Source organism: Chroicocephalus ridibundus, chromosome 2 (genome assembly GCF_963924245.1).
Source record: "Chroicocephalus ridibundus chromosome 2, bChrRid1.1, whole genome shotgun sequence".
Lineage (NCBI taxonomy): Eukaryota > Metazoa > Chordata > Aves > Charadriiformes > Laridae > Chroicocephalus > Chroicocephalus ridibundus.
This window is the reverse complement of record NC_086285.1, coordinates 133,030,761-133,057,607: the sequence shown is the minus strand read 5'-3', so window position 1 is coordinate 133,057,607 and position 26,847 is coordinate 133,030,761. Positions and strand designations below refer to the sequence as shown.

The window sequence follows — 26,847 nt, the reverse complement described above, 5'->3', positions numbered from 1 at the left end:
AAACAATGACCCTCTTCAGAGGGTTTTTCTCCTTGGTTATATATCAACAAATAATTGAACTGACGAGTAATAATTATTTGTGTGGCTTTTAGTATTCATTTAAGGATGTTGCAAAATGCAACTGGAGAGACCACTAGTCCAATCTGAAATCAGTGTTTTATCTGCTCTTGACTGTATAAAATTGAAACATATAAATGCTGTGAATGCGTATCTTTGGGTTTGGGGGGTTTTTGTGTTGGGGTTTGGTTGGGTTTTTTTGGCTAGTGTCAGAACGTAGTACTCTATATATTCCAAGTGTAAATAAACTGTACCAGTTGTTTACAGTAGATGTAGGAGGACTTCCCCTAAAATAACGGTAATGAACTTCAGCATCTATCGGAAAGTTCCTGTGAGTAATTTCCCTGCACCGTATATTGGTTTGAGATTGTCTGGGTGAGCCTTGAAGCTAAGAAGGCTCTCGGTTCCAAATTAAAGGAGATATGTTTGCAGAATGCGGATTTAAATGCAGTCCTCCTCATTTTGTAAGCGTGTGTAGCGATAACATGTTGTTACTCAAGTCTTCATTCTCACTTAGCGCTTGGAAAGTAAAGCACTGACACACACATCAGCAAACGTGATTCATTTCCTGAGGAAGGAAGTTAGGGCTATCCACACACCCTCGGCACCTGTCGCAGACTACATGTGGGAACGCTTACTCTGAACAGCGTTTCGGAAATGATAAAAGGATCTTCCTCATGTAAAATGTATAATAATCTCCAGCCCCTTGACTAAGCAGCGTAAGGCATCATTCTGTAGCTTTGCACATCTGGACAGACAGTTGCGGTACAGTGTGCTTTGAGTGAAACTACTGCATTTTCGTCGCTAAAAAACGCAACTCATCAGGCATTTGTAATGCCGAAGCTGTTCTGAAGCATGTGTCAGCACCTAAGTCTGTTTGGTTTTTGTGCAGGAATGATCGGTGGCAATGCCCCTCGGCCTGCCATGACATCTGGAGACTGGGGAAGCCAGGCTCCTGCTGTGAGGGTGACCTGCGCCCCCACAGCTAGTGCCATGAACCGGCCGGTGCAAGCGGGCATGATCCGCAACCCCACGGCCAGCATCCCCTTGAGACCCAGCAACCAGCCTGGCCCAAGGCAGATGCTTCCATCTCAGGTCATGAATATGGGTAAGTCAGGGCGCCTGTGAAGTCGTGCTTTGTGGCATGCGTTGGACTGTCGAAAGATGAAGCAGAAAAAAAAAAGAAAAAAAAAAAAAAAAAGACTCACTTCAATTATAGATTTGATGCGAACCATATTCCGCAGTGAAAAGTTTCCTTTGGAAGCAGGAAGGAGGGTGTGGAAAACACTAACTTTCAACGCATATATTGAAATGAACAATTCCTGCTACTCTGTCGCTCCACAGTGGTGTGGCCAAAGAAAAAGGATAGGAAGATGCTCTTGTTTATTAAAGACTGGGCAGTTTTTTAAGAGGAAATGCTGGGAACCTTATCATGGTTCTTGGTCACTTTTAAAGCAAATACATTAGGATATTTACTCTATATGCTGTCCTTTTCTTATGCTTATCTTACTAACTTTTTGAATCTCTGATGTCATATCTGCTGTTTTATGGTTTTGAACCGCTTTCAGAGTTCTCATGTTGTTTTCTCAAATTTTAAAAGCAGTTTTTAACCAAAAAAATCACGACGCTTTTAAGTGTAACGTTACTGAAGTCTTAATGATTTTGTTTGCTTTTACCGTAAATAGATAATGAATAGTCAATGAAAAGAAGTAACAGGAAAGTAGATGTTTTTCACAAAAGTTATGTGGTTATTTTTCCTTTATTAGGGCCATCCGAGTTGGAGATGAACATAGGAGGACCTCAGTATAGCCAACAACAGGCACCTCCAAATCAGACTGCACCGTGGCCAGACAGCATCTTGCCTATAGATCAGGCAACTTTTGGTAATCAAAACAGGTGAGTCTTACTGTTGCATCAAAACCTGGAGAGATTTTACAGGCCTGTGTTTTATACACCACATGGAAACAAAGTTCTACATCAAATATTCACCAAATATACATCAATTTAATGCTTGTGGTATTTTATGCTCCTGAAATGTATGCATGTTCCAGTAATACTTATAAATGCTCTCTTTGCCATTTAATGTGTTGGAAGCATTGGAAGTTCTGTGTCACAGTGAACGCTGCCAGTGCTTTGGGTAATTGCACCGGTTTCACCTCTCGAGCATTAACATGGGCATGATTCTGTCTGGGTTTGCTGGTTTTAATTGTTAACAATTATACTTAACACTAAATGTGGGAAAATGCTAGAGCCTTTGTAATTATAGCTGTCTTTTTCTGCAACGAGGTACTGTTTTAAGTAGTGCAGGACATCGTTAATTTCTGTTTTGTTTGGGGTTTTTTAATTGACCTAAATTCCGTAAAAGCGAGGAAGGAAAGATGGAAGTCAAACAGACCTGCCTCTTCCCTAAAGTTAGCTCCTTCTCTGGTATCCAGAACCAACGGTCGATCACAAGCTATTAACTCATATGTAATATAGTAACTTTTTTCATCATTAAGACTTTTTAAGAATGCCATAAATATGAAAAGCAATTTACACTTTTTTTAAAAAAGGCACGTCTTCTCCAAAAAGTTTGTTGCTTAAATTAGAGAAACTAGACATATTTACGGATTGAATAAGTGATACAAAATGGACAGATAAAGGATAAATGTTGAAATATTTTGAATTGCATGAGTTGGGATATTTTTCAGAAGTAAATGGGAGGAGTGCTGAAAAGATAATGAGAGGAAGCAGTTGAAAAAAAGTGTGTTTGAAGAAAGAATAATCTTCTGACTACATTCTCTTAATTTTCATTATGAAAGGATGTCCAAAAATATTATCTGTAAATTTAAGTGTGGCATTTTCTCCGTTACTTTCCTAACTTTTTTATGCTTTTCAAGATGTTTCCTGGTGCTAATTCCCCTCCAGTTAGGGTGCCCATATGCCAAAAGCACTGTTTGCACAACTTAATTTTTCATTTTAAAAAATGACACCGTAAAATAAAATACAGAGCCATGTTTGATGAGCAAGCCAGGCAGATATTTCTTCCATTTTGTTACCTTTGCGTTTCTCATAATTTCCTTGTAGCTGAAGATGGCGAAAAAATTCCCATTGCAGTGCATCTGAAAGTAATCACATTTCAGTCATTTACACTCAAACAGAAATGGTGAATTGTTTGGTGCTGCCATTTCTTATTTTATTAATCCCTGGGATTTGTATTTTTATAATGTCATTATCATAGTGAGTATTAAATTTTTAGAGAAAAGAATAACATTATCATAGTGTTATAGAAACAAAATGGGGAAAAAAAAAAAAGTAATTGTCATTCTTTAGTATAGAGAATTAGACAAATGTTTTAAACTTTTTCGTACCGTATATATTCATGCCCATTTACAATTTTAGTGAGGTTTTTTGGCTAGCCCTATTGATTATTTTTGCAGATGATAGATCCCTTCTTATAAGACATCTTTGAAGTTTGCAAGTAATTTGATTCAAAGAATTTTTTTTCCCACTCTTCCCTTTTACTGATTTGTAATTCCATTTGTGAGGGTTATAGAAACTTGCCTATATATGAGATTAATACTTTGCGGTGTTTTAAAGGTACGTCATATATATATATCCTTATTTTTGTTTTTTGCAGTCCGAGAGCTAATTAAAAAGAATATGTTTTTGTTAGTTTTCCTGCTTGCCATCCTTTGGGGTTTTAGGTGTATAGCCTGACGATGCAGCTCTCTCCTCCTGCTTAGCTCTGACATAGAGATTAGACTTCCATGGCAACCATATATCTCATTATGGAAACTAAATATACAAACATGTTTCTTTGTTTTTCCAAACAGACATGTAAAAAGGGTGCACATACAGTGCTGTTTCCTCCCTCCATGTATGACGGATTTTGTTATCTCTGAGTAATTATCTGGGATGAGATTCTGCCACGATGTGTATATAGTAGCTGCCCTTGCTTGCAGAATGCTTTGCTCTTTATATTTTCTGTTGTAGTCTTGCGCATGAAGTAGGGCTTGTGTGTGAACTGCAAAACAAAAATATGTCATTTGGCTGCAGATAAGGTGTTATTTCAGATTTAGTTTGTTTCTCGGCAAGTTTCGTCCTTTGGGTTTGGAATAAACCTTTATTCTGCCTTTGTAACTGTGAGCGTGCTTTGCATACAAATTCAGGGGTGAGGTAGGCAGGATTTATAGAGTCAGCACACTCTGCCTGACAGTATCCAAATTCTTGCTGACACCCTTCTGAGGCACATAACCAAGTGCATAAACTGGTACCCAAGTGTGCAATTCTGTAAGACAGGTTGAGCTGATGCAGTGTTTTGCTGCAAACAAAAGGAGAGTGTCCTTTTCTCTCTGCTCCCTCATGCTTCTGGCCAGCTCTTCCAGATGTTCAGTTTGCGCGAGCTCAGACAATCCTTGGACCCCTTTGTGACCTCTTACGCTTGCTTAGTCTGATAGAAAACCAGTTAAGAAGAGCGTCTATGGAAATGAGTTCTTCTACTTGTGTGTGTATATATATATATGTAGTATAGTTAATCTAACATCTGAAATTCAAAGTTACAATTAGTTTTTAAAAAAATTATTTAACCTCCTGTGTTCAGTGACTGTATTCTATACTGACTTCTCTATTCTGTTGACCCTGTGCCTGAAATCGGCACTTGGGCATACCTTTGGTGTGCTCGCTTACTTGCCGGATACACCGTGCTTGTAGGGTCTTGACAGGCATTAATCACGCTATTTAGTCATTTCTTTGGGTAGCATAACTTTCACCCAGAATAGTTTTCTAAACAAAATTGGCAGCGATTAAAATAATTTCTGTCTCCACTTGTTAATTCCATTTGAGTACTAATCCTCTGATATTCTTTCTTGTTTTTCAGCAGCTGTTTACTAACGCTGGGTTCATGTTTTCACAGGCAACCGTTTGGCAGCTCACCAGATGATCTCTTGTGTAATCATCCTTCATCAGAGTCACCAAGCGACGAGGGTGCTCTCCTGGATCAGCTTTACATGGCATTAAGGAATTTTGATGGTTTAGAAGAAATCGACAGGGCTCTCGGAATACCAGAACTAGTTAGCCAGGTATACCAGACATTGCATTGCATGTATTAGGTATTGCGTTTAAAGGATATGTTGTCAAGGTGGTAAAATGTGTGTTGAAGAAGGGGATTATAAAACACTTCTTGCAAGCTAGGATGGAGTTACATATTTTGGTGGGAGTCCATCTAACGGCTCAGTGTCGCCTGAAAAGCCTCCTTCAGCCCCAGGTTTAGTCTTCCTTCCTCTCCCCTGCCACCCTCACCGAGCTCTACTTCTTCTGACCTGTGCTCAGCCACTTCGCTTCATGCAACTAACCTCACCAAAGCCAAAAAATTAGCAGGCTTCTGCTTATCTGGTGGTCAGAGGAACAACTGTGTGGGGGAAAGGCAAGATCACGGCCAGCGACAGGGTATAGGAAAGAAGCAAAAAAGAATATGAAGACATAGGAGCAGAGGAGCAAGATCAAGACCTTTGTGTCATGGGGGCAGCAAGCTTTTGGATGAGCAAACCTGTAACATGTAATTTCACTTGTAGTTTTTCCCTCAGTTGATTAATGTATGTTAAGGGACGACTTTCACCTGAAGCAGATGATTTCATTCCAAGCACTTAAAACTGTAATTTTATTTTATTTTTTTAATTACAAACATGCTTCCTAGACTTTGCAGCATGAAATTGTTCTGTTCTTTTCCATCCGTTTTTTTTCCCCGAGTTATTTTTTTTTGGCTTCCAGTTGGTTCTCATCCATTTCAGCCTTATGTGGTGCAAAAAAAGTTGGTAAAAATGAAAAAAAAATTGGGGAAAAGTTAGTTCTTGATGTTTGTGGCATCAAAACTGTATTTTCAAAAACAACTGTACATTTCTCGATAATGATGTAATATTCTTAGAGGAGCCTAGAATACCCATTTCATTTCCCAGCACTCATCAGCATCCTGAGCATAACTTCTGAACTAACTCTGCGTTTTAAATACAAAAGAGAACAAACGAAATCCTGTTTTGAACCTGAGAAAACTATCTCCAAGCCTGTTTAGTACAACGCAGAACTCAGTGAGGTGTTAAGGTGGAGATACAATTTATTGGTGAACTTCAGTTTTGCAGTGTGAAACTTCCATGCAATATTACATAGCTTTTGGAATACCACCACCAAAAAATAGGAATAGTGTGTTTTTTCAAACTAAGTGGTACATATATTTCTATTTAATTAATATCTCAATGGAAACAGTTTAAGAGTTTTGCAGATAAGGGAACTGTCGCATCTCAGAACATGTTTTTTAAAATACCCATCAAACATTTTATAGGAGCTTAAAGTCTTTCTTTCATGAGGCACTGAAATTTAGATTAACTTGATTTCCAAGGTCAGTGAGGAATAAGCTATAAAATTATTCTGGCTAGAGCAAATATTAGGGGAGTATCTAGAATGGCGTTTAGAATTGTGTTAGCTTTTTTATGCTAATGGATAATCAGTTTGTGTGAAAGTGCCCTGAAAGAATTAGGCAGTCTGTTCACATTAGCTGCTGTAATAGTTTCAGGCATCTTTATTTGAAGTCATTATTTTGTTGGAAGATACTGATAAAAATATACTTTCTTATCCTTATTCATTTGTAACGTCTTTGAATTTATCTCGGATTCAATGGCAAAAATATGCTGGCATCACTTCATTTACAGATTTTGATAGAGCATTTGTCATTTCAGGTTTTTATTCGTTAGCAGGATAATACAATGGCTATGTTAAGAACATGACAAAGATTGTGGGTCTTTGTTTTAAAATAAAAAGAAAAGAGAGGAGGAATTCATCTCCATTAATATGTTTTGACACTCAAAAATGCAATTCTCTTTGGTTTTAAGTTTTATGTGCAAGTAAAGAAAATGTCTGTAATTTTCTGTTTACAAACATTCACATCCTGGAAGTTTGGTTTTGCAGGGTGGCTGTATTAGTCTCGTACAATCCTGTGAAAAGCCGCGTCCCGCCAACTGTTCCTGTTGTTCGCATTTCTCTGCAGAGCCAAGCTGTCGACCCAGAGACCTTCCCCAGCCAGGAGTCCGGCATCCTGATGGAGCAGAAGGCGCCGGTGTTCTCCCAGCAGTACGCGGCGCAGGCTCAGATGGCGCAGGGCAGCTACGCGCCCATGCAGGACCCCAGCTTCCACCCCATGGGGCAGCGCCCGGGCTACGCAGCCCTTCGCATGCAGCCCCGGCCCGGCCTGCGGCCCGCCGGCATCGTGCAGAACCAGCCGAACCAGCTGCGGCTCCAGCTGCAGCACAGGCTCCAGGCACAGCAGGTACGTCCCCTTCCGTGCCCGGCTGCACGCTGGCGCAGGCGCACGCACACATACTGTCAGCTTGCTCCAAACAGACCGGGTCTGAAGGGCGTACTCTGTTTTATTATAGCCTAGTTCCACTTTTTAAACTGAAAACACTAGCCATAATGAGTTTTGCCAAGACAGTACCTTGCGCAGTCTCTTTCTTGGTCTTTTTTTGCACCTTTCCGTTATTATTTCTATAATACTGTGTCTATAAGAATGTGCCTAGTATTTAAGCCTAGGTCTCACTAATTCTTCAAGCAAGGCTGCAGTGGTGCTTTTTGTTATATAAGTCTTTTTCTCTTTGTTATATCTTGACTATTCCAGCAATCTAAATGCTTTTATTGCTGCCTGATACCAACATCCTTTTTTAGTCCATGGCCTTCATCTACTTTTGAGGATCACTTTAAGTTGTTGTTTCTTATTTCATTTTTAAATATACGGGTTCACAGTGCTATAAATAAGATATTAATGCTTTTCTAGTGGAGGAGGAAAGATCATTTCTGCCTTCAAACATCAGGATAGGCTCTAATTCAGAGTAAACCTCAACAGTCCAATGCCAAACTCAAAAAGGACAAGAGCTGTAAAGGCAGCATGTTTGGTAAACAGCTTAGTGGTTATTTGTATGGTGTATTACCTCCTTAAGAAACAGGATTCTGTGAATGATAGTAGGACTCGAGCAGGAAAACTAGTCCCTGTTTGAATATGTAAAACTAGGTCCTCAGACCAACTGGTTGTGACGTTGATATATATACCTCTGTATATAACATTTCCTTTTTCTTGTTTTCCTTCTAAAACCCTTGGGTTTTGGTGTTGCTTATGGGGTTTTTTTTCTTTAGAATCGGCAGCCACTGATAAATCAGATCAGCAGTGTCTCCAATATGAATCTGTCTTTGAGACCTGGAGTGCCAACACAGGTGAGATAAATAGTACTTTTTTAAAAAAAATCACTTTGTTTTCTTCTTTCTCCCCTCAGTTCAAAACAGTTGTAATGCCATGTGGTAAATACATACAATAAATTCTAAAGCTTGAGTACAAATAATGCAGTCTGTATGATAAGTATTTTACTGTTTTATTTCTGAGAGTCTGTCTCATATTTACATGAGGTGGTTGGTTGTTTGCTAGAGATACGATATAACTGCATTTTTAACCAAGCTTCTCATTTCCGAAAGCTGCATTTCTTTAATGAGCTACTCTATTTGCAATTACAAATCACTGCAACATTAAACACTGGTATTATTTCAGTTACTGACTCTTGCGCTGTTGGAAGTCTTTCCCAGCAGAAGTATTAATAGGATTATTTTCTTGCATTTAGTATTATTGTTAGTTGTGTGGTGGGGGAAAGAAAGAGCTGGAATCTTCTAGCTTGCTCCAGTGGAGGTGCCTCCACCGGTCAGGTTGCCTTAGACGTGGTTATTGATAGGTGGCGGTGGTTTTCCCTGCAGGGCCCCATCAACGCGCAGATGCTGGCGCAGAGGCAGCGGGAGATCCTGAGCCAGCACCTGCGGCAGCGGCAGATGCAGCAGCAGCAGCAGGTGCAGCAGCGGACACTGATGATGCGAGGGCAGGGCTTGAGCATGACCCCCAGCATGGTGGCCACCGGTGGCATACCAGCAACCATGAGCAATCCGCGGATCCCGCAGGCAAATGCGCAGCAGTTTCCATTTCCTCCAAACTACGGTACTGGTTCCACCTCCTCAGGGCATTTCGGCAGTCCCCCATGTCCCCCCCAGTGCTGGGTCCAAGTTCCCCCCCCACCCCTAGACAGACCTCTTGCCTGTCTCCCTGGGAACAACAGGAAACGTGGAGCTTCAGGACCCTTGGGAGTCCTCAAATGCAACATGGTACCTTCCACTTTCCTGGCTCTAGTACCATGTATTCTCTGTGCACCGCTCTTTTTTTGAGCAATAGCACAAGTGTGATGTGTTTATTTGCATATATCTATACATATAAACACATACAAGTGTGTATGCACACAGGAACACACATACATGTACGTATTGGCTTGATGGACTCTGAATTTTGCCTAAACTCAACAAGCCAATACATACAGTAAAAAGTGCAAATGAAGAAAAAGATACGAATTGATGCTGGCAAACAGCATAAGGTGACCGGAAGCTTCATCAGAAGCAAAGTTGTACGTAATCCTTTTAAATTGTTTTTATATTGGTGGGGATTTTTTTGCATTTTGGTAATGAGGTATTGCTTAAGTATCAGCTAGATTCTTCGCCCAAAAAGATGATACTTCATGTGTGCATTATAATGTAAAATTAGCATCTAACTGTTGAGTTAAAATAATAAAAATTCGTTTCAGATTAGGTATTCCCTTCCCCGTTCTTAAACTTAGAATCATAGAATGGTCTGGATTGGAAGGGACCTTTAAATGTCATCTAGTCCAACTCCCCTGCAATGAGCAGGGATGTCTTCAACCAGACCAGGTTGCTCAGAGCCCCGTCCAACCTGACCTTGAATGTTTCCAGGGATGAGACATCTACCACCTCTCTGGGCAACCTGTGCCAGTGTTTCACCACCCTCATTGTAAAAAATTTCTTCCTTATAATCTAGTCTAAATCTACCCTCTTCTAGTTTAAAACCATTACCCCTTGTACCATCAAGAACTTGGGTGTGATATGACAGCTAATACCATTTTACTTGTATGTTTTACAAAGCTGTACACTGCTTTGTTCTGGGGGTGCATGGGGCCGTTACCTCCATACGGTTATTGTTATACAGCTTTTTTACTTTATTTAAGTTATCTTACAATTACATTACATAATGTGTAATGTGTAAGTTCTGCTGATATAACAAATTACGCCCATCCAATTCTAAATTTGCTGTCTGCTCATATTGATCTGTTATCCTTTACACCAGTAAGTCATGCAGACAGTGAATATAGGAATATATTTCATACACCTGATTCTTATGCCAGCATTAAGGGTGGCTTGTTTCTGTTGAGTATGGCGTTCATGATGAACTTAAATAAGACCAAAGTGACTTGGTTTAAAACAAAATTTCTGCACACAATTGGCATCTAACAGCTTAAATTAGGTTTTCTTTGCATCTAGATTATTTTTTGATTTTACAAAGTCATTAAATGCTTGCACAAAATGTCATTACCTGTTTTTGCAGGGACACAGAAATAGAGATACGAAGGTACTAGGAACTTTAGAAAAAGTTGAAAATTATAGCCTAAATGTTAAAAGGTAGTGCCATGCAGTAAATGGGTCATGCATAACTTTCACCAAAATGGATTTATAGGCAGAAGCAAAATGTTTTATTTGTTGTTTTGAATGCAGTTTCTGAAAAAAGAAATTTACCAGTGTTCTTCTTTCAGTTTGTAGAGAGGAGAGACCGCTTGTGTGATTACGACACACAGGTAGCCAACACAGTTATGCAGAATTATTTTTTTTAAGGTTATATATAAGTATTAGTTGATGATGTCTTGCTTTTAATCTAGATCCCACATTAAGACACAAGGTTGTAAGTTCCACATGACATAAGTAGGACTGTGTAAAGACATGTCTGCAGGTATGAGCTCTTGGCTTGTTTTGACTTTGAATGTACGGTGGCTAAATTTCTCATTTTCTTCAGGTATTAGTCAGCAGCCCGATCCAGGCTTCACAGGGGCCACCACTCCTCAGAGTCCACTGATGTCCCCAAGACTGGCTCATACGCAAAGCCCCATGATTCAGCAGTCTCAGGCTAATCCTGCCTATCAGTCCTCTACGGAGATGAATGGGTGGGCACAAGGGAATATGGGTGGAAACAGGTAAATCCAGAACAAAACCAAAATGAACACACAGAGTTATGGGGTCATTTATTGTCTACGCTTACTTATGGGGTTGTTTATATGTAATTGTTTGCTTGTTTGTTTGTTGTTAACTATCTATCCTAAAAGAGATTTCTTTTCAATTTGGCTTGACGGGTTGGTTTAAATTCTGCCTTCGTACCAGGCAAAGTGAGTGCATAGCTAAAAGACCTGCATCCACACAATGCATTGCTTTGTCTGTGATAACTGATGAAACACTGTGTGTCCTTAAGAAGCACAACTGCTGCACAGTGAGCTCCAGCCCCTAACATTTGTGTGGATGCACTTCTTCTGCATACGATTTTGATGTGCCACCACGCTGCTTTCCACACGGACGGACCAGCTGAGCCATTCCCTACCGCTCAGGAATTGCGGTGACTGGATATCACTTCCCACTTCAAAACGCCGGAGTGCAACCAGGTTCAATCCATTAGTGCTTGCACATACTGGGAGTCAGCATATTAACTGTCATTCTCCGAGAGCATTGTAGCATGCCTCGTGCATGCAGTCACCTTTTCAGTTGAGGCCCCTGCCCCAGTTGGTACCGCTCTGATAATCAGTCTGTCCACATTGAGTGGGTTGGGCGTTGAACGCTATCAGTAGGCAGCAGCGAGCTTCCAGATGGCAACGATCTGTGCTTTTCACTGCAAGACAGGAGGAGCTATCAGGTTGGTGTCCAGCCTGTATCACTTGACACTGGGGTGCACACAGTTGTCTTCTAGCACAGCGCTTTTGTCATCTTGAAGTTCTCAGGCTGCTCTTACTATCCCAGACCAGCAACAGACAGTTTTCCCACTGGTTGACAAAGATTTAATAAACCCGGAAAAACAGTATTTCCATGATGAGGCTGATCCAGGTTCCCCTTCAAGCAACTGATTTGTCTCTCATCCTCATCCTTGTCCCTGACTCTTCCTCACCGTCTTCCTGAAGCATTTGCAGGAGACATACCTACTGCTGTTGTGGCTTCTGCTGAAGTGGCAGCAGGGGCAGCTCGATAAGGCTAGTGGTTGGCTTGCTGAACTGCAGCTCTACAGCAGAGACATGTCAAATGCGTTTACACAAGCCACTGAGTATTCACAATGATCTGTAGTGTACTGTTTCAGCCATCCAGATAACAACTTAAAAATGGGGTTAGGTGGCCTGAAAAGACGTGGAATTGGAAGGAAGAGAATGGTGGGATTTTCCGAGTTTGGTCCTGTGCCCAGAATGCCGTTGCACTCCACCAACTCTCACAGTGCGCGGCAGTAGCCTAATGGCATACCCAAGTGCAAGGTTGAGCATTAACCCTGAAAGATTTCTTCAGCTGTGGGAGCAGTGCTTCGCAGGGAAGTAAAAGTCAGCCATTGATACGGAGGGGCTTACTGTGTGCCATCCGACACACAGCAGCCCTTCCACAGTATGTCAGTCTAATGCAGATCCTCTAAACGGACACGCTGTCAGTAAGAAATACTCCATTGACTGTTGGATTATGCTCAAAGAGTAGAAAAGACTGATGTGTAAATAGTGAAGTGCATTTTAAGAAATATAGAAAAGTCTCTCACATGATTTTGAACATAACGGGAAGAAACATACTACCCAGAAAGCACTTTGAATAAAAACTGGGATGAGAGCTTCCAGAGTTACTCCTCCATAAATTGTTCTGAAATGGCCTTAAAGGAACACGGAGGGTAATTGTCTTAGACTTTATGTTGTTTCTTACAGTGTTACATTTTCAAAACTTGATGCTAAGATTTAGTAAATCAATTTCTGCACAATTGCATGTCTATATTTGTGAGCCCACTTGCCATAACTGTATGTGCAAATCTGGTATTCATATGTGCAAACAACCTCTTTTGCAAAAACAAAGCTTATTAGATCAGATCCAATTTCAGCTCAACAATCCTGTGCTGTGGTAACACTGGAGGGAGAATAAGGTGTTTTCCTTTCCTTCCAAAAATTACTTTCCCAAACTTAGTTAACATGTTTAACAAAGCCCATTTGTGCAGCTAATTGGCTGTTACTGCACACACATAACAGATTTGTACTCTGCCATAGTTTCACACGCAAAGGCATGCATTTTTGTGCACAGACATGGGACCTTAAATTTTGAAAAATCTATTCTTTAGACGTTAATATAGCTGAAAAACTAGTTTTTCCTTTTAACTTGGAATAAATGAGAGTATATACAAATTCTAGCTTAAGATATATTAAAAAGAGAGTAGTTTCTTAGTGGCTTCAGCATTCTAAGTCTGACACATTGCTTTTTCCATTCCTTGCTGTAGCATGTTTTCACAACAGTCCCCACCACATTTTGGGCAGCAAGCAAGCACCAGCATGTACAATAATAACATGAACATCAGTGTATCCATGGCAACCAACACAAGTGGTATGAACAACATGAACCAGATGACAGGGCAGATCAGCATGACCTCAGCGACCTCTGTGCCTACATCAGGGTTGTCCTCCATGGGTCCTGAGCAGGTGAGAATTTAAGGACTTCAGAGAGGATTTTCTGTGACTTTCAGTAGTTTTTCAGGTCCGCTGCGTTGGGCTGTAACTGCTGTAAGCCATTACATTTCTTTTACTAGTTTTCTTGAGAAATGATGATGTTAAAAAGGCTTTGTTTTTAGCTCTGCACTCAGATAACCAAGGTGAACGATGAGGTAGAGAGCACTCTTTGCATCTAAATTTCCCATTTTGACCTAGCACCACCTTAGCTAGCACATGTAGTTGCTCCTGGACTTCCATGGAAAGCGCGTGCTGGTCTAGCTCCTGTTCTCAGTAGGTAAGTTTCTGTAGCACAGTTGCGGGTCACCAGTGTCCTTGCTAATTTTCTCAGCAGTGGAGGCTAGGACTGAATGGCAGGCAGCTGTTTCCTTTCCTAGAGGTAAGAGGCGAAGGACTGGCGTGGGCAGTGTGTGGAAGATGCTTCTACTGCCACTGTGTGTGTAGTACCAGACAATAGACAGCCAACTTCAAGAACTATCAATCTGGCACCTTCATAAGCACAAAATCCACACTTTTTGTAATGTGGTGCATATAAAATAGGTTGCCAAATCAATAGGTAAGTGCCCTGTTCTTTTCTGCTGAGAGAAGGTTTACACACTCGATTTTATTTGAGACTGTTACTTAGGGTATCTGAAATAAGGAAAATAACATTTCTGTTTGTTGACCTGCAATTAAACTCATACAGTATATTAATAAGTCTTTGACAAGCAAGTCCTCTTAATTAACAGGTTCATATGTTTGTTTCAGAGCTGAACTCCCATTTGTTCAACACACAGACTTGAAATTAGGGACTTAGAAATATTGGCAGGAAAGTACCTCTTGTGTCTTCAGGCAGCATCTCTTGCTATAGTGGACAATATCATAAACCTTTTTTCTGAGACCACAGCATTCCACTTTAAAGCTGGTTGTATTACTGGCTTGTTAATGTATGTCCTGTTTCCAGCCTAAATTTGGTAACAGAGTATTTACTTTTACAGTATTTTAAGTACTTTAGCTTAAACAGCTCTTTTCTCTTCTTGTATTTTAGAAAGCCATTTTATCAACATGATTTTTTTTCTTGGTTTGAGGTTGTGGGATTGTTTTGTTTTGGGTTTCTTGGGGTTTTTATTGTAAGTTAAACAAGCCACAATGTTTCAGTCTCTTCTTCTAGGCTTTAAATTCCTTTTCCTTTCCTGCACCTGTTCCAGTTTGAATCACTATTTCCTAAGCACCAGAGCCATGTACGTAACACTAGTTCTTCGCCATTTCTCTTGGAATACTCTGACAGATATAGCCCCAGATCACATTTGTCTTTTACAGCTGCCACATACTGGTGACCTGAAGTAATTTTGATACTCCCAAATTTGTCACCTTCTCTGATATTCCCAGTTGCTACGCCCAACTATAGAAGACTTTTTTTATTGTTATTAGTTCCCAAGTGCATACTGTTGCACATGTTTAATGCAGTAAAACAATAGTAAAACCAAAAAAGAAGTAGTGGGGATTTGGAGGTCACATCCCAGTCTGATTTCTCGGCGTGCCCGTGATACAGAATTTTCCCCAGGAACCTGTATTGAGAAATGTGCATTATAGAAAGAGATCTGGTTTTATTTCAAGTATTTCCATGCAGACTACTGTTTCCACCAGCACAGTTGTCACACTGCTTTTCCTTCCTGTTAGACCACAAGATCTTTTTTCAAGATAGCATTTATCTAACTTCCAGTAAGCTGAATAGGCTGAGGGTCTTTATCCACCTCATCAGTCCCTTTTGTGGATCTACTCTAAACTCCATTGTTGTAACCTCCTTCTAGAAGCATGAACAGAGGAATCAGAGACGGTGATTTAACAGTGACTGCACCAAAGCTGTGTAGAGTCAAGTTCTGCTTGTAATTTCTCTTTTGATCCACGGGTTGCCTTGGCTCTGGTGGTGACAATGTCGCACTGGAGAGCACATGCTAAAACCCTTACGATGATCCCCAAATCCTCCTCAGCGCATTCTACATAGATGAAAACTATGTTCTTTTTTCCCAAAATGCATTACTTTCCTTAAGTGCTGTGGCTCATTCTGTAACAGTAACCTGTTTTCCTCCTGATTTACCACCCCAGCAATGTGTCATCTGCAAACTCTGCAAATGTTTTATGTTTCGTCTAGGTCAGGGGTGGCCAGCTGGCAGCTGAGGGGCCATTTCTGGGCCACAGGACAGTACTTTTTAGTCCTCAGGAATGTTTGCTGTGCTGCTTCACATTTTCTTTTCTGAGAGACAGGAATAAATAAAAATGTTTCTATTAATACTAAAATTGGGGTGGTTTTTTTCTGCGTTCAGGGCATGTTGTTTTACAATTTGGCATCTTTATTTAGCAATTGACCTAGGCTGTGCTACACTTTTTCTTGTAACTGGTGGTTTTCAAAACGACTAAGTTTTCTTTAATTCTGCTGACTGTTGCCATTTCATTCATTCTTTTGGCTTTTTTTATACTCTCACCTACACTTTTGCTTACTTATTCATTGCCATTTTTTTGTTCCATAATACATAATTGTAACTTCACATGCTCATCTCTTTCAAACCACAGTGAGTAACAGTGGTTATACTACGAATGTGTTCCAGCTTTTGAAAAAAAAAACACTTCATATGTTATTGGATGGTTTTGGAATTAATATATATTACTTGTTACTAGAAAGCTGTGCCAGCTTATTTACCTGGTGAGAAGCAAGTATATTATCTTTGGTACCAAACAGGTTGTTTTGGCTCTGTCACCATGAAGATTCTATGTGTCTTCTGTCTCTCTTTGTGGCATTACACTGGATCATAGAGACATATCCAGAGCTCAAAAATACTAAGTTTGGCATTTATCAGCTCATACTGGTCTATCTCCAGCTTATCTTGTTTACTACGTACACTCCAAGCATCGCCAAGTAGAAAATGAAGATTTTTCCAAAATTTTGTGTTTCCCCTGGGCTTGCTATTTATGATGCTTAGAGACTCGTTTATGTACAGATCTTGTCTCGTTATCATCTCTTCTCCTTTAAAATTACGTTAAAGCTTCTAGGCTGCTCTTACTAGTGTGTCTTCTAGGAGGCTGATACCAGGAATGCTGAAACGCTGGCTGCCAGGTTTGCAGGTTCCTTCTGTCCAAAACAGCTTCCCCAGGCGTCGAGAAAGTCTAAACCTTCCCAGTGTCGCACCATTCACACAACTTACTGTCTCCTTGTCCTCATCGTCTTCTTGTTTGCACAATGGACCGTTGCCATATTTTTTTGCCTGTTATTTATTTTGCATCACAGATCCATGTTACTTATGGAGTTGTCAGAGAAGCAATTTGAAACCTATGCAAGAGAAAAGCCTTTGCTTTTGCTTGAAATAAACCGCTATCTGGATGTCTGCTCAGAGTAAATGTTTATTAATCTGCACAGGTGCAGGACTTCCCAGGCCAAAATTATCGTGGCATCTACACAGAGTTACCTTGAAACAGTGTGTTGACTTTGTTCAGCATACTGGATGAAAGGAGCTCTGGAGTGGTAGGAAACTTCTCTTATTAGACACCTTGTATATAATTCTGCTCTATTAGCAGAAGGCTGTATTAATGTGCTTAATTGCAAAGGAACTGTAAAACATCTTCTGTCTCAGTCAGATTTCATATCTGATAACACCACTTGACCTGTCTTCAGAAAATGATAAAACCCCTTCCGTTTCTTTATCCTTCTCCATACTTTTCTGATTGAATTGTTATTGCAGTCAGAAAAGTTACTGTGTGAATGCGGAGTGTTTTGTTTCAGGAACTTAGGAAGCAAAATGTATTCATATAACAAAATGGTGGGGTTTTTTTATATCTGTTACTGTGCCAGTCAGGATTCTTGCATCATCACCAGCAAAGAGATTCTGTGATAGGAACTTCACTGGTGCCTTTGCTGCTTTTGTGACATGCAGCCTGGAACCATCTTCCTTTTCCATACCTGTCCTAACTCTGCAAATCACGCACTCATCTTTTTGCTCTAAAACTGCTGTTGATTCAGTATACAAATTTTTTTATTTCTGCCTTTTATTATTTCCTTCCTTTGTCTGCTGAACAAACAGAAAAGGCATCTGTGCCCGTGCATTCCGATGAATGCTGGTCAATAGCAGAAAACACTTTCCAAAGATGGGTTCTGTTGCTTAGTCAAATGCATGTGGATAAAGCTCTGAAGCTGTCTACTTCCTTTCTTACCGAACAAAATAGTGTGGTTCTCTTCCCTTCTGATTTAAATTTTCAGATTCAGGTTTAAAAATCTGGCCATTTGTATTAAGCAGAAAGCATCACTGGAAGGCATGCAGTGCTGAACAATCAATTTCTTCAGAGTTGAAACTCCTATGGCAAAAATATTTAAGTTTTTAACCTTTCCTGTTGAACTGCAGTCTTGTCTCCGGCAGCATTTGAAACCACCTCTTTAGGTGGTTGCATGTGATTGCATTTAGCTTTGCGATGATTTGCAAAACTGGTGAATAGCAACAGCAACAGCAGTCGGGAGGACCTGAAATGAGACGGCTTTGGTGTGGTGCATGCAAGACAGTCCCCCCCCGTTGCTGCAGCAGGTTGCTGTAGCTGAAGCGAGGTAGTGCAGTGGCAGAACCTCCTCTCCTTGGCAACATGAGCCTCCTAAAGGGCAGGTGACACAGAAAACATCTTTTTCCTTCCAGCAAAATCTGTAGGGGCGTATCTTCACTATCAGCACATCCATCTAGTCTGAGGGAAGTAACAGAACTGAGTCAACAAAGGCTCCCTAGGAAAAGGTTTCTTTCCCTGTAAAACTTCTAAGAAATCTGGATTTTCTAATCTTTCAGAACCGTGCTGAAGGGCTGTGTTTTGTATTTTATACCAGTTTCCTACACAGTGAGATTAATCCTTTGATTTAGCAAGCAATGCTGTAAATTTGGCAAGCCACTCTTTCCACATAACTAAGCATGACAGACCCTTTGGTTGTGCAGAAACGCACAGCTTCAGTACTTCCCCGTGGCTGTGTTCTGAAAACTGTTGAGACCATCCCTTTAGGAAAGCATGCAGCTGCAGGTTTTGCTGTTTAATGCTATCTTTCTCCCTTTCCTTACAAGTAGAAAAGTGTCATTAAAGCTAAGTCAATAGTTGGTATAATTCAGCCTACGTGTTATCTCGTCAGGCTTTGAAAAAATTGTGTGGTGGTTTGCAAGCAGAAAAGCGGTGTGTTATTGAGGTTAGGAAAGCAGTTACGCATTTCTGCTTTCAGGGCTTTCATAGCAGGCATGTCCTCTTCAAATAATACTGACCTAATTTATGGAGCCTGTTTTGTAAAATATGCACGAGGGTCATAGTATCAGGAATGAAATCTTTGTTGTTGACTGTGAAGCAGAATAATACGAGTCAAGCACACGCTGCACAAGAAGGGTGCTCAGCTATATAGTCACTTCCCCGACTGCAAGATCATATCAAAAGTGAATGCTGATATATGCAAGTAGCGTAGTGGTTTCTAATGCTTCTTTTTAATTCCCACCCCTCTTCCCAACCTATTTTTTTAATTTGTTCTTCTTCATATCTTGTTACCAATAGGTTAATGATCCTGCTATGAGGGGAGGCAATCTTTTTCCAAACCAGCTGCCTGGAATGGATATGATAAAGCAGGACGGAGATGCAACACGGGTGAGAAATGACATACCTAGGCATACAGAGGCAACTATGAATGTCTAGAATTATAGAACGGATACAGTATCTTTTTACTTACAGAGTTAAAAATACCCAGGGTAATAGTAATTAAGTTTTTTGCAGTTAATTTTTTAAATTCTGCTTTTGGTGACATCTGTATTAAGTTGCTTGTTTACATCCCACTAGCATTACTGAAGTGAATAATACAAAATGCATTTACATTACCAGAATACATTATTGAATTAACAGTATAGTTGTATTTGCTTTTTACAGAGCAATTACATGACTATTTGCTGATGATGGGAAAGCCCTACTGTTGATTTATATTTGCACTGCCGCATGTTTAACCCACTTCATGTTTCATCCTGCCTAAGTGTTTTTCCACTTCTCGTTGCATTATACTTAGGGCAAAAAAAAATTCTCATGAATTATTTAATTTATTACTTTCTGTACAGTGCTGCTTCTGAGAAGAGCGGTAGAACTGAACTGATTTTCACACAGATTTCCAACTGACAGGGTAATTAGTGATTTGCTTAGGTGAAAAGCGATTTGTATTCCAGACAGTAACAGCACTCAAGGAAAAGCCATTGTGGAGCTCTTGGCGCGCGGCCAAGTAGAGGAGGTGGGTTTTTACGTGCCCCTCCTCAGCGCTGGGGTTTGGGTTTTTGGCTGGTTTTTGGTTTGTTGTTTTTTTTTTTTTTTTTCTTAATGGAAATAACCTTCGTTGAAGATGAAGTTTGTTCCACCAGACCCCACCAGGCATTCCGAGACCTGCTGTGGTCTGGAACTGCGGCGCAGCCTTTTCCCTGCCGGCCCACCCGCCCCAGCGGCAGGCGCTGACGCCGCTGCGCCGCCTCGCACAGAAACCTGTGCGTGCATTGTGACGTCACCAGGGACGCAGGGCCGGTGCCGCGCGCGGGAAGCGCCATCTAGCGGCTGCCGCGTGCCGCCGCTCCTCCCCCGCTCTCCCGGTCCAGAGGATGGGGGCGGGAAGGCGTTAAAATTAAGGCTTTGGGTCGGCCGTTCCCCGAGCTCCTTGTTGTACTCGAAATGGGCGGATCTAACCCGTTATTGCCCCTGGAGCCGCGGCAACAACCGGCTTGAGGTCCATCCCCTGCACCATCGTTTGCTGTCGTCGCCTTGGCCGCGGTGTTGAAATCGGAAAGGTGCCGTTAAATTAACAGATTTTTCTTATGCCGGATCCAATAGCAAAAGTTAAAAGTTTTCTGTTAGAGAAAAGAAATTGGAATTGGAAGGGAAATGAAAAAAAAAAAAAATCTGACTGCAAATGCATCAAGTTTAACGAAATTGAAGAATGTGAAAGTACTGAGGAAAAGTAACCGTATGTGTCTTTTATTGTATCCTTTTACTTGCACTCATAAGTGTTTAAAACTTCCTGGAGGCCAATTCTTTTCGCACCATCGTTGTTCACATCGAGAAACAAGTGCCTGTCTCCGAGAGTGGAGGATCTCTACAGCTCGCTCTCTGCAGCTACCTGAAAGGAGGTCCTAGCGAGGCGGGGGTCGGGCTCTTCTCCCAAGTAACAGGCGATAGGACAAGAGGAAACGGCCTCAGGTTGCACCAGGGGAGGTTTTAAATTGGATATTAGGAAGAATTTTTACACTGAAAGTGTTATTAAACATTGGAACAGGCTGCCCAGGGAAGTGGTTGAGGCACCATCCCTGGAGGTATTTAAAAGACGGGCAGACACAGTGCTTAGAGACACAGTTAGTGCTGGTTTTTGTCAGAGTTAGGCTGATGGTTGGACTCGATGATCTGAAAGGTACCTTCCAACCTAGGCAATTCTATGATTCTATGATCTGTGCGTAGAGAGTCTCTTCTGCAACCATTTCGTGGTCCCTTTGGTGATCAATAAAGAGATGTAGGATGTTCCGCTTTAGCGGAAGCTGTCATATACCAAGGCATTATCTTCCTACTTAGTGCATTCCCCAACCAGTTAAACGTCACATGCTGAGAGAAGCCAGACTGTCAGAGAACAAAATACCAGGTAGCACCGAGGAAAGAAAGGGAATAAGGCTGTGGAGGGGGAAGGAGACTGAAGAAGAGGAAAGAGGAGGTAGATTTTAAAGAACGGTTGAAGAGAGAAGGAAAAGAGAGTGGATGTGACAGAAAGGGTACAAGAGAGGGTGGAGAGAAGTCAGGGAAGACTGTGCAGTGGCAGGACTTGGGACAGGGAGTCTGTGGGGTTTTAGGTTAAAATAATGGAGTCGGTGCCATGACAGTGAGCTGGACAGTGGCCGTGCGTGAGAGCAGTTTTTGTCTCACCCGCAGAAAAGTAACTTGTTAAAACCTCTTGAATTGCTCTGTAAGGGTACATTGGACTGCACTCTGTGATTTTGCTTTAATTCTACTAATGTAGCTCTGACTGACAAGGAAAATGTAGATGGTTCATATGCACTATTAATACCTTTCACTGAACTTTGAACTGTAATGGAGGTTAAGTAGCTGCTATTTTCATGAGTCCGTGCTATAAACTACTCCTACATAACCTTTTCTTAAAGCTCAAGCTGTGTAATTAGAAAACTGAGAGGATTAACGTGCTTCATGCCTTGGCAGTTGTGGTTTTAGTGTAGGAAAGCTGAGAGAAACTGAGAAACTCATCTGAAAAATTTGAGGGTTTTTTTCAATATTTCATAAAGTTGATCTCAACAACTGTATGTAAAAGGGATTGGTTCTGTTTGAGCAACCAGGAAATAACATGCTGTTGCTGAAATCAGTAGCACTAGGGATGTCAGATCTCTGCATTTGCTGTTTTACTTTGTTTGCTTTATGTTGTTTCACTTTGTTTTAACACGTTAAGGATAAAACTTCTACAGCTTAAGACTTGCAAGGATGCTACTGATGTTTATCAGAGAAGCTGTTTTTAAAGTAACTAGAGGCCAGAGAATTTTCTCTCTCTTTCAAGGCGCTAAGTACCCTTCATTTGTAGAGCTGAAAATAGTTTAATATATTATTTTGCCATTCTTGGAACAAATTTATATTAACTAATATCATGTGGTAAAAGAAAATTTTTAACCTGCTCCTATTTAAAAGTAAATGTCTGAAGAATACTGTATGTAGCTGAGTTTTTGTGAGGGGTGTCCATTTTAGGTTAATAGAGTATAGCAGTAATCTTACAGTCAATGATCTTCAGGGTTTTCAGATTACTTCTTTACTCTGAAGTTTCATACATCAGCCATGGAAGTTATTCTGAGCAATTTTTCCCACATTCACTATCAGCCTGGAAATAGTGATTTGACATATTTCTTTAAAGTCCTATTTGCCTTGGTTATAACCAAATAAAAAAGAGTGGGGGAATGTTTTTCTCGAGGTACACTTGCGCCTTCTTTGTCTTATTCCCTTCTTTATATATTTTATCACACTGTGACTCAAATCTTTGTTGAATTATTTAAAAAAAAAATATTTGCAGTGCATGATTTTTTTCAGATCACTGCTATATTGGAAGCATGTATTTAGCATCGCTGTAGATAGCTCCGTTTGCTAAACGTCCACTCTGAAAATAAGGACATCTTTGGATTTTCACTTCTGTTCCACACTTTACGACCAAAAAGCGCTAAGAGGGTCCCCAAACTGCCTCGCAGTGTGTCAGGGAGAAGAGCCAAACTTTAGCTTGTCCGTATTAGTCGGGATTTGACGGATGCGAATGTGGTGTCTCTGTGCTGTGGTGAAGCGAGGAGGAGCAGGACTCACTGTGGTGACCTGTGGACCATGGTCATGGCTGGTCACCCCCAAAGAGCTCCGGCTGCACCAGCTGGGCTGGGAATAGCAGCTGTACAAAACATAGGACCTTGCTTTCCTGAGTCATGAGATGCTTCTTGATGCTGACTTTATTTGGCGATAGAGATGCATTTCTAGGCCTTCTGTGACGGCGGAGGAAAGTGCGGTAAAGTCCAAAGCATGGTGTAGACAGCTTCCAGAAGGCAGCCTAGCGGCGTGCACATGGGCTAGCAAAAAAGCTGCCCACTGCCAGCACCCAGAGTGAACAGGCCCTTCCTCATGCACGGCAGGAGGCTGCGAGCGAAGAGCCACAGGATGCGAGTGAAAAGCACCCCCAGGGGAGGAGAAAAATGGGTTTTGGCTGGATTGGCTCTGACCTGACTGACCACAGAGCCCCACGGGAGCGCGAGTTTGCAAGGGGAGGAAGGCGGAGAGGCACAGATTGCAGTCACTGGAAGGGATGGCCTTAAAACAACTGTCAAAACCACATCCTGAGGGGTTTTTTTTAAATAAGAAAGTACAAGATAATCAACTCAGCTGAAGCCAGTTTGTATTCTGTTTGTGTAAAGACACTGCAAGGGTAGTAAGTATGAGGTAAAGAACTTCTCTAGGATTCAGTAGCTGAATCTTTTTTTACTTATTTATTCCCATTTTTATTACGATTCTTGGAGGAGAAAGTGAACCAAGGCAGTTGTTTCCTTTGAGACTGATACAGCAGTAGCACAGGGAGATTTTGCACATACTCCAAATAGGAGACTATTCTTGAACTGTATTGCTGTGCCTTGAGCTGGGGTCTATGACAGGCAGATGGTCCTGAGTTGTTACAATGTCCATGACAATTGGAATGAATTAAGGACCTAAGAATGCAGTGAAATTAAACCCCCGCTTATAGCAGTGGAATTAAATCGCAGGTCGGTTGTATCCGTGTGCACAAAGAAAAGTCTAGCTTTATGAATTCAAGTTGATTTCCAGGTTTACAATAATACACCAACGTACGATCGACGGTGGATGCTGCAGTCCAGCACCCAGCTCTCATTCACCTACCCATCTTCGCTGTCGCCGAAGGAAGAACTCATTTGTTTTTTCTCCCAATTTCTCTTTTTTTGCAGAAATATTGCTGACCCTGCGGGTGATTCGGTTGCTCCTTTCTTCAGCTGACGGGGCTTTTACGGCCCCAAATCCTTACCGGTTTGAAGAGCTGCGTCTGTGTGTCGTGACCCAGCTGAGCTGCCGGCGCCGGCCGACAGGACTCAGCCCGTCCTTCCCGAGGGGAGCCGGGCGGTCGTTGCCGAAGAGCGGCCTCTTCTTTGACAGTCTGAAGCTAGCGTACAGACAGTCGCTCAGTCTGTTCACTGCATTCACCTTAGTGCAACTTAGATCTCTCCTGCGAAGTAAATGTTGACAGGCAATTTTCATAAAACCATGTCAGATTGAATGTATTTAAATGTATGTATTTAAGGAAAAACAACCATGCTCTTGTTCTGTTTCTGTTTAGTTCTAGACCTTGGGGTTGTTTTTTGGGTTTTTTTTGCTTTGTTTTCCCTGGCTTATTCAGTCGGTGCAAAGGATTCAGTTCCGTCTGAAAACTGGTGTTTTAGACTAAGGCCTGCATTTTGGGGCGGAGAGGAGGCGTGGAGGAGGGTGCAGAAGCAATGTCTGGTACATACAGAGACCTCCAACGAGCGCGGTCCACTGACAAGTCAGAGAAGATGAACCGATGCAGAAAACTATACAGACCAATTTTGAATGGGGTTAAAGTTGTAAAACAGATGAAAATTCCCCTGTGAGAGGGCTGTTTATAAGGGGCGTTTCGGTTGGGTTTTGTGGTAATGTTTGTAACGCAAGTCATGGATCCAAAAATACAAGTTGGTTACATTCTTATTTAATTAAATTCCTAACAATCACAGCAAATCCTGATTTTTTTTCACCTGGCTCTCCTGACCTCTGTCATCTTCCTCTTCTTTCTAATGGAAAAAAAAAAACCAAACAGGTTACCCCTTTATTTCCGTAGGTGTGTTTCCAGCAATCTGGACGGCCCGTTACTGGATGCTGAACAGCAAAGTTCGATGGTTATGCATGTACTGATTATGGTAGTGGCGGAATTGGTGCATAATATCAAAAAGCTCAAGATACCTGCTTTAAAGCATGATAATTTCTGGTTCCCATCCCCCTAGCTGGGAAAATAACAATTCCTGTAAAACCTATAGCAGATATCACTACAGACTTCACCACTATCGTGTGTTTCTGATTATTTTAAAGCAGTGTGGACTACGAGGACGTTTTGTAAGGTACATAAAATCCAGTTTATATGTAAACAAGCAATAATTTAAGTTGAAGACTTAAGTGTTTTACTTGTATAATTTTTGTGAGATATACATGTTGTGAAGTTGATTCCAAATGAGGTACTTCAGTATTAAATTAGATATCTTCTTAGCCGTGTGTGTCTCCTGGAAAAGTGTTTTGTAAAGGATCACAATGCCTTGATTAGACCTAATTTGTAGGCTTGAGACTTCTCATTTTCTAAACCTTGTGATTCTGCTCATAATGTCATTTAACTAACCTATATTATATGCAGCCACTGTAGGAACCGATTCTTGGTTTTTGTATGTTTATATCCTTTCGTAACAAATCTTAGAAAAACTGTTACTAAGCAGGCCACTGTTAGGGGGTGTTTTTTTTTCTTGCCCACTGTGGTTGGAATAATCTTTTACTAAACTGACATCAGTTTCTGAGGACTTGAAATATTAAGAAATTGATGTTTTTGACCTCTGTTTTCTTTCCGCTGACCCCCGATCCACAAACTTTCTAACCTGAATGCAGATTTTTTGATGTCATGTAAAATGCAATGCATTTTATAATATCTCATCAGCCATGCCTTTTGGGAGTGAAAGGTTTGTTCTGTTGCCATTTGATTTGTTTTGGTTTTCCGGTGGGAGTTCAGATAAAGTAGCAGCTATTCTGTATTAAGGATGAGGAAAATATGGTAAAGGTGGTTTGAAATGGGCTGTTTCTGTAGAAGGCTGTTGATGAAAGCCCGGGAAATGTACAGTTGTGTTTGTCCCTAAGGAGGGCAGTGCCACCGTTCCGGAGAAACAACGTTTTTCAGCTGTCACCGTTCTGTTACCAAACTCAGACGGAATATTTAGTCAGCTGAGCCATCCTCTCACCTGCTGATGGGAAACCAAAAGAGCTGTCGGCCCTGAGCTCTGCAGCCTCATTACTACTACAATGCCATTTGTGTTAAACTTGCGTTATATATCTGACAAAAAATTATTTATATAAGAAATGCATAAATCTGAAGGAATTAACTTCCTGCACCACAAACTGTAAATGAGTTTTAAAACAATTTTGTTTCTATTCTGTTCTTTTTCGATTATTAACCGTAACCTCTGCAGATAGATTATTCTTTTTCACAGTGGACAAAAATAGTTTAAATTTGTCCGGTTTCATGACAGACCTGCAAACCCTTATCATCTGTAGTGATTGTGATATTCTTCATCCATTGCCATTTTGACAGAAAGGAGATTGTACCTATCACTTTGGCTCCGTTTGGGTTTATCGTGACTTTAGTCGTCTTCTAACTAATGAAAGAGAAAAGTGAGTGAAGGAATCTTCTGATCATATTGATCGCTATAGAAACAAAAAAAAAGCCAAATCAATTCCCTTCATTGTCAGTATTTTTCATCCTGTATACAGTAAATTTGTCGGAGAAAGTACTTGGATTTTGTTTAACAGAACAATTAATCAGTGTTCTACTTACATTACTAAATGTGAAAGGCGCATAATGTGAAAAATAAGCATATATACATGGTCG

The 26,847-nt window shown here is 40.9% G+C and overlaps 1 protein-coding gene across 6 annotated transcripts in view; it reads left to right on the top strand.

Moving 5' to 3' along the window:
- The window catches only part of NCOA2 (nuclear receptor coactivator 2), a 195,777-nt gene extending 169,398 nt beyond the window's left edge, over window positions 1-26,379 (top strand). For 5 of the 6 annotated variants that reach the window (XM_063327036.1, XM_063327034.1, XM_063327037.1 and 2 more), the window contains 10 exons: window positions 950-1,165; window positions 1,824-1,953; window positions 4,952-5,117; window positions 7,073-7,351; window positions 8,212-8,289; window positions 8,818-9,052; window positions 10,964-11,141; window positions 13,442-13,640; window positions 19,203-19,292; window positions 24,143-26,379. In XM_063327036.1, the coding sequence (XP_063183106.1) occupies window positions 950-1,165; window positions 1,824-1,953; window positions 4,952-5,117; window positions 7,073-7,351; window positions 8,212-8,289; window positions 8,818-9,052; window positions 10,964-11,141; window positions 13,442-13,640; window positions 19,203-19,292; window positions 24,143-24,154 (1,583 nt within the window). In that variant the 3' untranslated portion in view covers window positions 24,155-26,379. The remainder of the gene's footprint in view (window positions 1-949; window positions 1,166-1,823; window positions 1,954-4,951; window positions 5,118-7,072; window positions 7,352-8,211; window positions 8,290-8,817; window positions 9,053-10,963; window positions 11,142-13,441; window positions 13,641-19,202; window positions 19,293-24,142) is intronic. The other variant, XR_010070030.1, reaches the window with a different exon arrangement.
- Window positions 26,380-26,847: the final 468 nt, after the last annotated feature.